At 40.3% G+C, this 14,635-nt stretch overlaps 1 protein-coding gene across 1 annotated transcript in view; it reads left to right on the top strand.

The window, feature by feature from the left end:
* Positions 1 to 14,635, top strand: part of IQUB (IQ motif and ubiquitin domain containing) — a 132,013-nt gene that overhangs the window by 31,209 nt on the left and 86,169 nt on the right. Inside the window, exon 8 of the mRNA XM_082846796.1 lies at positions 11,673 to 11,848. Coding sequence (XP_082702922.1) covers positions 11,673 to 11,848 — 176 coding nt within the window. The remainder of the gene's footprint in view (positions 1 to 11,672; positions 11,849 to 14,635) is intronic.

Below are 14,635 nucleotides of genomic sequence, written 5' to 3'. Positions count from 1 at the left end.
CTGGTAAGAGACAGAATGGGATTCTTATAAAGAACACAAGTGACAAGTCCTTGACCTGATCAGGATGATTTCAAATTGAAATTTGAGAGGCGGAAGAAATAATATGATAAAATTATAAAACTAGATATCATGAAAGGCAGTGGTTATAACAGAGGAGGGCCAGAAACAACATGACTTGAGATATTTACCTTTCGATGCAGGGACTAGTATTAAAGTAAACTTGAAATTTTAATAGAAGAAGGAAAATATTTCTAATTATATAAATTATATATAAATGTAATATATTCCGAAATATCCCTGCAACACGATGAGAGAGTAATCATGCCTGGAATATAACAACAGAAGAATACATTTTACTTGATTGAATCATATCTAATAGAAGATAAGAGGAAGTAATCTTATGTCAAGAGTTGATTTACCCAAAGGAAGTCTTTAAAACTAATGGTGAAAAATGTCAGGCTTTTGGGTAAAGATAAATGTAATGACAAACAAAAATTCTGTCCCAGTGGAAGGATTTTACAGTCTATCCAACTAGGGAGAGGCAGAGACACGTTCGCTCCTTCAAGAAGGCATTATGTCTTTCTCACTTTTGTATGTACCATCAAACTTTATAGAGTTCTTTCAGATAACAATTGCTCAAAAATTGTAGTTGAGTATTTTGAATTGGCGAAGAAGTGATAGGATTTTGACAAGTATCGATATAATAACCAGATCAGGGAACTAGGATTTTTGAAGTTCAGATAAAATATAGGCTTGATTCTATGGCCAGAGTGTAGTTCATGAGACTCTGAAGCTTCATCATTCTGACAATAAAGTAATAAATCGTCTCTACATAAAAGGAAAGAATTACATGGCTAATGAAGTAAATATGGCTTTCCAGTAGTAAAGCACCTAATAAGTTCACATTGAAAAGAATTGTGATGAATGTCAAAGACTAGAGTGACTTTTTGGAATGTTTGTTCAGAATAAAGAACAGTAGGTCACTGTTTCTACTTTTGTTTTGCTTCCATGTTCTGTGAAGAGCAGAAAACAAATATGGCTCAAATGAGTTCAGGTTCACAGTCCAAATGTATGTCCCAGGGGATCAAAGCCATACTGTTACCTTTCAGTATTCATGGAGAATGGGAGGTGTGCCCAGAAGACATGACCTTCCAGAGGAGGCTTGTGATTAACTGTCACATACATTACATCTTTTTATTACTCTGCCCGGCTCCCTGCCCCAATACACACTTTTCAGGTGCCTGATTTAAATATGAGGCTTACTTATGTAAAATTCCCCCAAATTGACCTTACTGCAATTTTTGTTTCATCCTATGCATTTTGATATGTAGTGCTTTTATTTTTCTTTCCTTAATTGTTGACACTCATACCTTTTACTTCTTATTTGATTAAAATGTTATTTTTGATAGTATTGCTTACATTTCCAAGCAGATGGGAATATATTTCTTTTTAAACTTTTGTTATTAATTGTAGTTGAATTGTACTGTGTCAAAAAATGCAGTTTTCGATGTTTCTGATTTGGGGGATTTATGTTTTCTTCCATTCCTACTCCTAGAATTTATATAACTTTATATAAATGCTTCATAGAACTTTGAAAATAAGATATATTTTCAGACTTTGGTGTTCAGAGCTTGATGTATATTAATTAATTTAAATTGGTTAATCATACTGTGTCAGATATTTTTTGTTTTTAATTCTTCTTTACTTGACTGTCATAGATTAACTCATTTGTATTTTATTTATGTTTATATAATATAAAATATACTCACCACAGTAGTGTTTATAACTGATACAAGTTTTGCTTTTTATAGCTTGATGGGATGTGATTTTCAGTGTAAATATTCATGAGAGTCATACCTTTCATCATAAAATTATCTTCTATCCCAAGGGATGAATTTTGAGTGTTTTCCCCCCTATTTTCAGTATATTAATATTGCTGTATCTGTCTTTTTTTTTTTTTTTTTTTTTTTTTGCAGTAGGCAGGCCTCTCACTGTTGTGGCCTCTCCCGTTGCGGAGCACAGGCTCCAGATGCGCAGGCTCAGCGGCCATGGCTCACGGGCCCAGCCGCTCTGTAGCATGTGGGATCTTCCCGGACCGGTGCATGAACCCGTGTCCCCTGCATCGGCAGGCGGACTCTCAACCACTGTGCCACCCGGGAAGCCCTGTATCTGTCTTTTTTGTTGTTCATATTTACCATCCTTTTATGTTTAACCTTAGTCTTTGGCATCACTTTGTGCCTTCCAAAAACATCATGTCATTGAATTTTTAAAAAACCATAATATTTTATTTTCAGTCAAAAAAATCGAACCATTTCATATTTTTCAATATAACGATTATGCCTGATTTTGCTTCTCTCATCTTGCTTTATGCTTTTTATTTCTAATTTTTTTTGTCTTTTTCTGCACAAACATGATTGTTACTCTTTTCTGCAATGATTTGAAATGTAAGCATTCTTTTTTTATTCCTTCTTAAAGTTTTTCAAAGACGTTCTTAAAACAGGTAAACTATCAAATGGATTCATAGCCTACCATTTTCTCTAGTTCTGAGTCCTGAGTTAAGGTTTACTACCTTCTGCTAGAGGGTCCATTTTCTGAGATGAGACAACAGCAGTTTGGGCGACGACATTTGTGCCTCCTTGAGTGTCTTCCAGTCGAATCTGCACTGTGTCTTACGGAAATTGCCCTGAGATTTTTACCACATGGACCACACCTCTCTCTGATTTCCAGTACTGCTTCCGGTCTCTCCCTCTCCTCCCCCATTTCATGTTTCCTGTATCATTTCTAGAAGAACTTAGGAGAGAGGAGTTGGAGTTAACAGGCTGTATATAAACCTCCATCTTGTCAGAAATTTGGTATGCCATATATCAAAGAGGAACTAGGCCTGGATAGGACATGAAATTATGTCAAATAATATGCAATTTAAGAAAGGGAAGTGTTTTTGTCTGGAAAAGAGAAAGCCTAAGTGGACTGTGACAGCTGTCTTCGATGCCATGTGGTGCAAAGAATAGACTGACTGTTTAGCCTCACAGGCTAGGACCAGGACCAGGGTGAGCAAATTAAACCTGTCCAAGCTGCTGGGAGATGGGGAGGGGTGTTGAACTGTTTAAAATCTAAGGTTCTTTCCAACATTATTTTTCCTTTAATATAAATAAGTGTGACACTTTTGAAATATGGGATATAAAACAGTTTTCTTCCCCAAATTTAACATGTATAAGAATTGAATGGAACACTTGTTAAAATAAAAAGTTCTGAGCCCAGCCACTTTGATTTATTTAAGTTTGGGATAGGATCTTGCACTGTGTATTTTCTTTTTTTTTTTTTTTTTTAACATCTTTATTGGAGTATAATTGCTTTACAATGGTATGTTAGTTTCAGCTTCACAACAAAATGAATCAGTTATATATATACATATATTCCCATATCTCTTCCCGCTTGCGTCTCCCTCCCTCCCACCCTCCCTATCCCACCCCTCCAGGCGGTCACAAAGCACCGAGCTGATCTCCCTGTGCTATGCGGCTGCTTCCCACTAGCTATCTACCTTACGTTTGGTAGTGTATATATGTCCATGCCTCTTTATCGCTTTGTCACCGTTTATCCTTCCCCCTCCCCAAAGCCTCAAGTCCATTCTCTAGTAAGTCTGTGTCTTTATTCCTGTTTCACCCCTAGGTTTTTCATGACTTTTTTTTTTAAATTCCATATATATGTGTTAGCATACGGTATTTGTCTCTCTCTTTCTGACTTACTTCACTCTGTATGACAGACTCTAGGTCTATCCACCTCATTACAAATAGCTCAATTTCGTCTCTTTTTATGGCTGAGTAATATTCCATTGTATATATGTGCCACATCTTCTTTATCCATTCATCCGATGATGGACACTTAGGTTGTTTCCATCTCTGGGCTATTGTAAATAGAGCTGCAATGAACATTTTGGTACATGACTCTTTTTGAATTATGGTTTTCTCAGGGTATATGCCCAGTAGTGGGATTGCTGGGTCATATGGTAGTTCTATTTGTAGCTTTTTAAGGAACCTCCATACTGTTCTCCACAGTGGCTGTATCAATTTACATTCCCACCAACAGTGTAAGAGGGTTCCCTTTTCTCCACACCCTCTCCAGCATTTATTGTTTCTAGATTTTTTTTTTTTTTTTTTTTTTTGCGGTACGCGGGCCTCTCACTGCTGTGGCCTCTCCCGTTGCCGAGCACAGGCTCCGGACGCGCAGGCTCAGCAGCCATGGCCCACGGGCCCAGCCGCTCCGCGGCATGTGGGATCTTCCCGGACCGGGGCACGAACCCGTGCGCCCTGCATCGGCAGGCGGACTCTCAACCACTGCGCCACCAGGGAAGACCCCTGTTTCTAGATTTTTTGATGATGGCCATTCTGACTGGTGTGAGATGATATCTCATTGTAGTTTTGATTTGCATTTCTCTAATGATTAGTGATGTTGAGCATTCTTTCATGTGTTTGTTGGCACTCTGTATATCTTCTTTGGAGAAATGTCTATTTAGGTCTTCTGCCCATTTTTGGATTGGGTTGTTTGTTTTTCTGTTATTAAGCTGCATGAGCTGCTTATAAATTTTGGAGATTAATCCTTTGTCAGTTGCTTCATTTGCAAATATTTTCTCCCATTCTGAGGGTTGTCTTTTGGTCTTCTTTATGGTTTCCTTTGCTGCACAAAAGCTTTTAAGTTTCATTAGGTCCCATTTGTTTACTTTTGTTTTTATTTCCATTTCTCTAGGAGGTGGGTCAAAAAGGACCTTGCTGTGATTTATGTCATAGAGTGTTCTGCCTATGTTTTCCTCTAAGAGTTTGATAGTTTCTGGCCTTACATTTAGGTCTTTAATCCATTTTGAGCTTATTTTTGTGTATGGTGTTAGGGAGTGATCTAATCTCATACTTTTACATGTAGCTGTCCAGTTTTCCCAGCACCACTTATTGAATAGGCTGTCCTTTCTCCACTGTACATTTCTGCCTCCTTTGTCAAAGATAAGGTGACCATATGTGCGTGGGTTTATCTCTGGGCTTTCTATCCTGTTCCATTGATCTATCTTTCTGTTTTTGTGCCAGTACCATACCGTCTTGATAACTGTAGCTTTGTAGTATAGTCTGAAGTCAGGGAGCCTGATTCCTCCAGTTCCTTCTTTCGTTCTCAAGATTGCTTTGGCTATTCGGGGTCTTTTGTGTTTCCATACAAATTGCAAAATTTTTTGTTCTAGTTCTGTGAAAAATGCCAGTGGTAGTTTGATAGGGATTGCATTGAATCTATAGATTGCTTTGGGTAGTAGAGTCATTTTCACAATGTTGATTCTTCCAATCCAAGAACATGGTATATCTCTCCATCTATTTGTATCATCTTTAATTTCTTTCATCAGTGTCTTATAATTTTCTGCATACAGATCTTTTGTCTCCTTAGGTAGGTTTATTCCTAGATATTTTATTCTTTTTGTTGCAATGGTAAATGGGAGTGTTTTCTTGATTTCACTTTCAGATTTTTCATCATTAGTATATAGGAATGCCAGAGATTTCTGTGCATTAATTTTGTATCCTGCCACTTTACCAAATTCATTGATTAGCTCTAGTAGTTTTCTGGTGGCATCTTTAGGGTTCTCTATGTATAGGATCATGTCATTTGCAAACAGTGACAGCTTTACTTCTTCTTTTCCGATTTGGATTCCTTTTATTTCCTTTTCTTCTCTGATTGCTGTGGCTAAAACTTCCAAAACTATGTTGAATAAGAGTGGTGAGAGTGGGCAACCTTGTCTTGTTCCTGATCTTAGTGGAAATGCTTTCAGTTTTTCACCATTGAGGATGATGTGTGCTGTGGGCTTGTCATATATGGCCTTTATTATGTTGAGGAAAGTTCCCTCTATGCCTACTTTCTGCAGGGTTTTTATCATAAATGGGTGTTGAATTTTGTCAAAAGCTTTCTCTGCATCTATTGAGATGATCATATGGTTTTTCTCCTTCAGTTTGTTAATATGGTTTATCACATTGATAGATTTGCGTATATTGAAGAATCCTTGCATTCCTGGAATAAACCCCACTTGATCATGGTGTATGATCCTTTTAATGTGCTGTTGGATTCTGTTTGCTAGTATTTTGTTGAGGATTTTTGCATCTATGTTCATCAGTGATATTGGCCTGTAGTTTTCTTTCTTTGTGACATCCTTGTCTGGTTTTGGTATCAAGGTGATGGTGGCCTCGTAGAAGGAGTTTGGGAGTGTTCCTCCCTCTGCTATATTTTGGAAGAGTTTGAGAAGGATAGGTGTTAGCTCTTCTCTAAATGTTTGATAGAATTCGCCTGTGAAGCCATCTGGTCCTGGGCTTTTCTTTGTTGGAAGATTTTTAATCACAGTTTCAATTTCAGTGCTTGTGATTGGTCTGTTCATATTTTCTATTTCTTCCTGATTCAGTCTTGGCAGGTTGTGCATTTCTAAGAATTTGTCCATTTCTTCCAGATTGTCCATTTTATTGGCATAGAGTTGCTTGTAGTAATCTCTCATGATCTCTTTTATTTCTGCAGTGTCAGTTGTTACCTCTCCTTTTTCATTTCTAATTCTATTGATTTGAGTCTTCTCCCTTTTTTTCTTGATCAGTCTGGCTAGTGGTTTATCTATTTTGTTTATCTTCTCAAAGAACCAGCTTTTAGTTTTATTGATCTTTGCTATTGTTTCCTTCATTTCTTTTTCATTTATTTCTGATCTGATTTTTATGATTTCTTTCCTTCTGCTAGCTTTGGGGTTTTTTTGTTCTTCTTTCTCTAATTGCTTGAGGTGCAAGGTTAGGTTGTTTATTCGAGATGTTTCCTGCTTCTTAAGGTGGGCTTGTATTGCTATAAACTTCCCCCTTAGAACTGCTTTTGCTGCATCCCACAGGTTTTGGGTCGTTGTGTCTCCATTGTCATTTGTTTCTAGGTATTTTTTGATTTCCTCTTTGATTTCTTCAGTGATCACTTCATTATTAAGTAGTGTATTGTTTAGCCTCCATGTGTTTGTATTTTTTACAGATCTTTTCCTGTAATTGATATCTAGTCTCATGGCGTTGTGGTCAGAAAAGATACTTGATACAATTTCAATTTTCTTAAATTTACCAAGGCTTGATTTGTGACCCAAGATATGATCTATCCTGGAGAATGTTCCATGAGCACTTGAGAAAAATGTGTATTCTGTTGTTTTTGGATGGAATGTCCTATACGTATCAGTTAACTCCATCTCATTTAATGTATCATTTAAAGCTTGTGTTTCCTTATTTATTTTCATTTTGGATGATCTGTCCATTGGTGAAAGTGGGGTGTTAAAGTCCCCTACTATGAATGTGTTACTGTCGATTTCCCCTTTTATGGTTGTATTTGCCTTATGTATTGAGGTGCACCTATGTTGGGTGCATAAATATTTACAATTGTTATATCTTCCTCTTGGATCGATCCCTTGATCATTATGTAGTGTCCTTCTTTGTCTCTTCTAATAGTCTTTGTTTTAAAGTCTATTTTGTCTGATATGAGAATTGCTACTCCAGCTTTCTTTTGGTTTCCATTTGCATGAAATACCTTTTTCCATCCCCTTACTTTCAGTCTGTATGTGTCTCTAGGTCTGAAGTGGGTCTCTTGTAGACAGCAAATATATGGGTCTTGTTTTTGTATCCATTCAGCCAATCTGTGTCTTTTGGTGGGAGCATTTAGTCCATTTACATTTAAGGTAATTATCGATATGTGTGTTCCTATTCCCATTTTCTTAATTGTTTTGGGTTCGTTATTGTAGGTCCTTTCCTTCTTTTGTGTTTCTTGCCTAGAGAAGTTCCTTTAGCAGTTGTTGTAGAGCTGGTTTGGTGGTGCTGAACTCTCTCAGCTTTTGCTTGTCTGTAAAGGTTTTAATTTCTCCATCAAATCTGAATGAGATCCTTGCTGGGTAGAGTAATCTTGGTTGCAGGTTTTTCTCCTTCAACACTTTCAATATGTCCTGCCACTCCCTTCTGGCTTGCAGAGTTTCTGCTGAAAGATCAGCTGTTAACCTTATGGGGATTCCCTTGTGTGTTATTTGTTGTTTTTCCCTTGTTGCTTTTAATATGTTTTCTTTGTATTTAATTTTTGACAGTTTGATTAATATGTGTCTTGGCGTATTTCTCCTTGGATTTATCCTGTATGGGACTCTCTGTGCTTCCTGGACTTGATTAACTATTTCCTTTCCCATATTAGGGAAGTTTTCAACTATAATCTCTTCAAATATTTTCTCAGTCCCTTTCTTTTTCTCTTCTTCTTCTGGAACCCCTATAATTCGAATGTTGGTGCGTTTAATGTTGTCCCAGAGGTCTCTGAGACTGTCCTCAGTTCTTTTCATTCTTTTTTCTTTATTCTGCTCTGCAGTAGTTATTTCCACTATTTTATCTTCCAGGTCACTTATCCGTTCTTCTGCCTCAGTTATTCTGCTATTGATCCCATCTAGAGTACTTTTAATTTCATTTATTGTGTTGTTCATCGTTGCTTGTTTCATCTTTAGTTCTTCTAGGTCCTTGTTAACTGATTCTTGCAATTTGTCCATTCTATTGTCCATTCTATCTCCAAGATTTCGGATCAAACTTACTATCATTATTCTGAATTCTTTTTCAGGTAGACTGCCTATTTCCTCTTCATTTGTTAGGTCTGGTGGGTTTTTATCTTGCTCCTTCATCTGCTGTGTGTTTTTCTGTCTTTTCATTTTGCTTATCTTACTGTGTTTGGGGTCTCCTTTTTTGCAGGCGGAAGGTTCGTAGTTCCTGTTGTTTTTTGTGTCTGTCCGCAGTGGCTAAGGTTGGTTCAGTGGGTTGTGTAGGCTTCCTGGTGGATGGTACTAGTGCCTGTGTTCTGGTGGATGAGGCTGGATCTTGTCTTTCTGGTGGGCAGGTCCACGTTTGGTGGTGTGTTTTGGGGTGTCTGTAGACTTATTATGATTTTGGGCAGCCTCTCTGCTAATGGGTGGGGTTGTGTTCCTGTCTTGCTAGTTGTTTGGCATAGGATGTCCAGCACTGTAGCTTGCTGGTCGTTGAGTGAAGCTGGGTGCTGGCGTTGAGATGGAGATCTCTCGGAGATTTTTGCTGTTTGATATTATGTGCAGCTGGGAGGCCTCTTGTGGACCAGTGTCCTGAAGTTGGCTCTCCCACCTCAGAGGCACAGCACTGACTCCTGGCTGCAGCACCCAGAGCCTTTCATCCACAGGGCTCCTTAATTTGGGATGATTCGTTGCCTATTCACGTATTCCACAGATGCAGGTACATCAAGTTGATTGTGGAGCTTTAATCCGCTGCTTCTGAGGCTGCTGGGAGAGATTTCCCTTTCTCTTCTTTGTTCTCACAGTTCCCAGGGGCTCAGCTTTGGATTTGGCCCCGCCTGTGCGTGTAGGTCGTCGGAGGGCGTCTGTTCTTTGGTCAGACAGGACGGGGTTAAAGGAGCCGCTGATTCGGAGGCTCTGGCTCACCCTGGCCGGGGGGTAGGGAGGGTCACGGAGTGCGGGGCGGGCCTGCAGCGGCAGAGGTCGGCGTGACGTTGCAGCCTAGGCGCGCCGTGCGTTCTCCTGGGGGAGCCGTCCCTGGATCCCGGGACCCTGCCAGTGGCAGGCTGCACAGGCTCCCCGGAAGGGCGTGTGGCTAGTGACCTGTGTTCGCACACAGGCCTCCTGGCGGCGGCAGCAGCGGCCTTAGCGTCCCATGTCCGTCTCTGGGCTCCGCACTCTTAGCCGCGGCTCGCGCCCGTCCCTGGAGCTCTCTCAAGCAGCGTTCTTAATCCCCTCTCCTCGTGCACCAGGTAACAAAGAGGGACGTAAAAGTCTCTTGCTTCTTCGGCAGGTCCAGACCCCTCCCCGGACTCTCTCCCGGCCAGCCGCGGTGCACCAACGCCCTGCAGGCTGTGTTTACGCCGCCAACCTCAGTCCTCTCCCGGCGCTCTGACAAAAGCCGGAGCCTCAGCTCCCAGTCCCGCCCGCCCCAGCGGGCGAGCAGACAAGCCTCTCGGCTGTTGAGTGCCGGTCGGCCCGATCCTCTGCGCTGGAATCTCTCTGCTTTGCCCTCCGCACCCCTGTTGCTGTGCTCTCCTCCGCGGCTCCCAAGCTCCCCCACTCCGCCTCCCGAAGTCTCCACCCGCGAAGGGGCTTCCTAGTGTGTGGACACTTTTCCTCCTTCACAGCTCTCTCCCGCTGGTGCAGGACCCGTCCCTATCCTTTTGTCTCTGTTTAGTTTTTTCTTTTGCCCTAACCAGGTACGTGGGGGGTTCCTTGCCTTTTGGGAGGTCTGAGGTCTTCTGCCAGCGTTCAGTAGGTGCTCCGTAGGAGTTGTTCCACGCGTAGATGTATTTCTGGTGTATCTGTGGAGAGGAAGGTGATCTCCGCGTCTTACTCTTCCGCCATCTTCCCGGAAGTCCATTCACTCTGTATTTTCTGAGGTTAATTTTGAGAATATGGTGTAATCTTTAGGTAAAGTGAGTTTATAAAAGTACTATTCTTTGGCATTTTATGGTTTGGTTTTAGGATGTATTTCATGCAACACATTCTATTTTTAATTTTTATTTTATATTGGAGTATAGTTGATTTACAATGTTGTGTTAGTTTCAGGTGTACAGCAAAGTGATTTAGTTATACATATATCTATTCTTTTTCAGATTCTTTTCCCATATAAGTTATTACAGAGTACTGAGTAGAGTTCCCTGTGCTATACTGTAGGTCCTTGTTGATTATCTGTTTTATATATAGTAATGTGCAACACAGTCTTTGTTGATAGTAACCAACACTTTAAAATATTGTAAATATTATTCTAACTTAATTCATTGGTTTAAGTGTAAATGTAATTACTTTATAACATTTGCTGATATAATTAGGGTTTTGTAAAGAAATGGAAAATCGTTCTAAAAGTGCTAATAATGAAGAAAACAATTGAAGTCAACATTTCTACATAAAACTGTCAATTTGGGTACTGGGGAAAGCAGACACCAAGATGGAGTTTGAAGTGAAAGATACAGGGAAGAGAGAGCAGGGAAAGGCAAAGAAAGTCTTCAGATTGAGATGTAGGTTGACACCTGTGAAAGCAGAGAGGGAAGGAATGAGGACGAGGGATGGATATCTTCAAACAGGTAGAGTTCTGAGGAAGTCTGAGCCGGCCTGACGGTCAGCTCTGATTGACCACAGAAGAGACCACTATTGGGCAGACATGGCCAGGCCCTGCTTCTCCCATGGTTCTTACTCATTGACTGGGAGTAAGTGTGGGAAAAGTGTGGCCTCTGCTCCAATATGGCGGCAGATCCGAAGTGCTATAGCTGGTACCGTCAGCCACCTGTACTCCTAGCTACAGGTACTTTCTTGGAGGGAGATCTGAGCAGGACACGTTCATGGCTGCCACAAATCCAAGCCATATTTGTTCCAGTACTGGGGGGTGTGCATGCTTACTTGGAGGCATAATTTGACATGATCTGTACTGATGTCTTACAGCTTCTGTTAGTTTGACTCTACTTTTATTGCTTTACGTCTCTCAGCTTTCATTTCATCCTATTTTTTTCATATATCAGGTGTACAATATGAATGATTCTATTCATAATATAATGTTATTTAGATTGTTATAAAAATAAAATACACTTGTCTGGAGGTGATAGTAAAAAATGTTCTGTAAAGATGTGGGATTTTAAAAACTCAAGAGTCTTTTATGTTATTCCTCTAGTCTGGAAGCAAGAAGAACTTGCACGCATTAACCAGTCTTTCACTGGAGCTGAAAGGAAAGCTGCTTTGTGTGAACTCCTGGAAAAAGAGACCCAGATAATTGCTTCCATTGGGAGACATAGATACATCGCTTATACGGCTAACCAGGAAGCATCGATACAAGCTTTTTTGGATAAGGTTATTGAAGTAACAATTATTTAAATATGAATGTATCCTGAATTTAAAAACATAGAATAATGAACTAAAGAAGAGACTTACATTGTAAGAATTTGTGTGAATTTTGTTTAGTATTTTGGTGACATATTTATTTAAATTTTATATATATTTTTCTTTCTTCTTATACAGCTTTAGATTTTCACTGCAGCCTAGAATAACGATTGACAAGTCACATAAAATTAACGTGTTCTTAAGAAAAGAGCTATGAAGGGAAAAATGGAGACACCACCTTTGTGACTCTGTTCATTTAGACTTAGGCTGGCTATAGAAATTAGATGAATTGCACACCCTGATAAAATGTAGAGTATTGAAGTCACAAAATGTCTGGATCTGCAGTGCCCCATAGTAAGCAACCTGGGGGAAATAGCTATAGACTAGTGTTTCTGCTTTTGTTCACCAGCTCATTAAGTGACTAGAAATTTCTGACCCAAAGGATATATGATTATTGAAAACCATGAAAACATACAATTAAGGGAAAAACTAAAGTAATTACCCTTTTGTGGTGAAACTGCCTGCTTGATATTGAATAGCCTGTTTCCATAGTGACCAATTTCCTTTTATAAACTTGATCTTTCCAAACAATTAAAAGCCAATCCAGCCACCAGAAGAAAAGGGATGGAGTTCTTCAAGATATTCTCGTGTAGTGATTCTGGTTGTATGATTCTTGTTATTTGAGAACATTTGTTCTTAAAAACCATATTTTTTGATACTATAAATGCCCCCCACTCACCTTACTTATACGCTCTCCTGTTTGATCTCAATTTTTCTTGTGGTTTTAACTACTGCCTGCATCCTGGAACTCCCTACAGTTCCAGGCCAGACCTCTCCTAGGATCTTCCAAATCACATTCTGAATTGCCTACTATCATTGCTCTTTGGATGTCCCCAGAGTAAACCTCAAGTTGACATGTCAAACCCTGAGTCATATCATCTTACCTTTCCTTGACCCCTCACCCCCAAACTGATCCTCTTCTGTAACACTCGCATAATTTATCTTCTGTGAATGTTTCATCATCTACTTAAGTTGCTTCAGACAGAAACCTGGGCATTGTTCTTGACGTCCCACTTAGCCACTAAACTGTCTGTTCTATTACTTTAATAATCTCCTCAGTTCTTTACTTCTTCCTTTCCAAACTCACTACCACTGCCTACAGGGAAGTGGCTCTGCCATGCACCTTGATGACCTTGCGTGTATCCAAATACGCCACGTAAACAAAGACTTGAACCACAGCTAATCTGAGTCTTGGTGGAATGCCTTGTGATCCTGCTGGCACTGGAGAGGATGGGAAGCTTCTGAGATGTTATGGAACAGCTCCCCTCTCCTGCTTCCCTATCTCCTCTGAGAGGCTGTCATGAGACAGGTCTTGCCTTGTGTGTGTAAGCTTGACACTGATTTAATTGGATCTGGATTTCCTTCCCATCTGGATTACTTTATGTCCCCAAATGAGGCTTTCGACCTCCAGTCTCACTTCTTAATTCCCTCCTCCATCATCCGTATTGTTGCCACAGGGACCTCATTCAACACAACTCTGCCCCTGGCCCTCCTTGTTGCCCTCAAGGAACAAGGACTTTTATAGTCGATTCTTGGCACACCTGACCCATCCCACAGTTGTTTATCATCTCTGCTTGCACACTACAGCCATACTGTTTCAGCTACGCTCAGTTACTTGCACGTTCACAGAAAGACCACATGCTCTCAATGCCTTTGCATCTGCTGTGGCCTTTACATGGAACATCCTTTCCTTCCTTCTTCAGTAACCAAGTAGTCACCCTTCAAAACAAGCTCAGATGTCCCTTCTTCTGGGAAGGATCACCGATCCTCCTACTTTAGCCTGTACTCTATACCTTCATAAGACTCTGTTTCATTTTTGTCTTAGTACATTGTGGTCAGTTTTTATTATATCTGTTTACATGTCTGAATCCTTCCTAGATTCTGAGTTTCTTAAGGCAAGAGCCATCTTTTATCTGCATAGCCTCATATCCTAACTCAATGCTCATCACAGAGTATCAATAAGTGCTTGTGGAGGAAGGTAGGGAGGAAAAATAAGGGAAATAAATAATGGTTTGTAATTTTTTTAAAAAAATTTATTTTATTTATTTATTTTTGGTTGCATTGGGTCTTTGTTGCTGTGCGCGGGTGGCGAGCTGGGGCTACTCTCCGTTGCGGTGCGCGGGCTTCTCATTGCAGTGGCTTCTCTTGTTGCGGAGCACAGGCTTTAGTAGTGTGATGTGCGGGCTCCACTAATTGTGGCTCGTGGGCTGTAGAGCACAGGCTCAGCAGTTGTGGCACACGGGCTTAGCTGCTCTGTGGCATGTGAGATCTTCCCGGACCAGGGAATGAACCCATATCCCCTGCATTGGCAGGTGGATTCTTAACCACTGCCCCACCAAGGAAGCCCCAATGATTTGTAATTTTATATTTCAGGTACTATGAGAAAATATGCAGTGTAGATACTATCATTTCAAATTCTTGAATATCTTCATTCTAGAATAGCTGAGTTCTACTGTATGGAAGCCATAATATTCATACTTCTCCAGAGTCATATTTTGAACTAAACTTATTCCTTTAGCAAGTTGCTCTATGTTGAATCCAGCTTCATCACTGGGAACTGTGTTCCTTATGTGTCTGATTGTTAACCTTAAGAGGACAACATGGACCCAGGGCACAAGAAAGAGCTGGAGGCCTCTCAGGTGCCAATGGACAGGGAAGATGGGTGGTACTTACCTTCCTTATTTAAGGCTGAACCTT

This window comes from Leucopleurus acutus, assembly GCF_964270905.1.
Source record: "Leucopleurus acutus genome assembly, chromosome: 9".
Lineage (NCBI taxonomy): Eukaryota > Metazoa > Chordata > Mammalia > Artiodactyla > Delphinidae > Leucopleurus > Leucopleurus acutus.
Note: the sequence above shows the minus strand (reverse complement) of the source record. Positions and strands in the feature narration are given on the sequence as shown.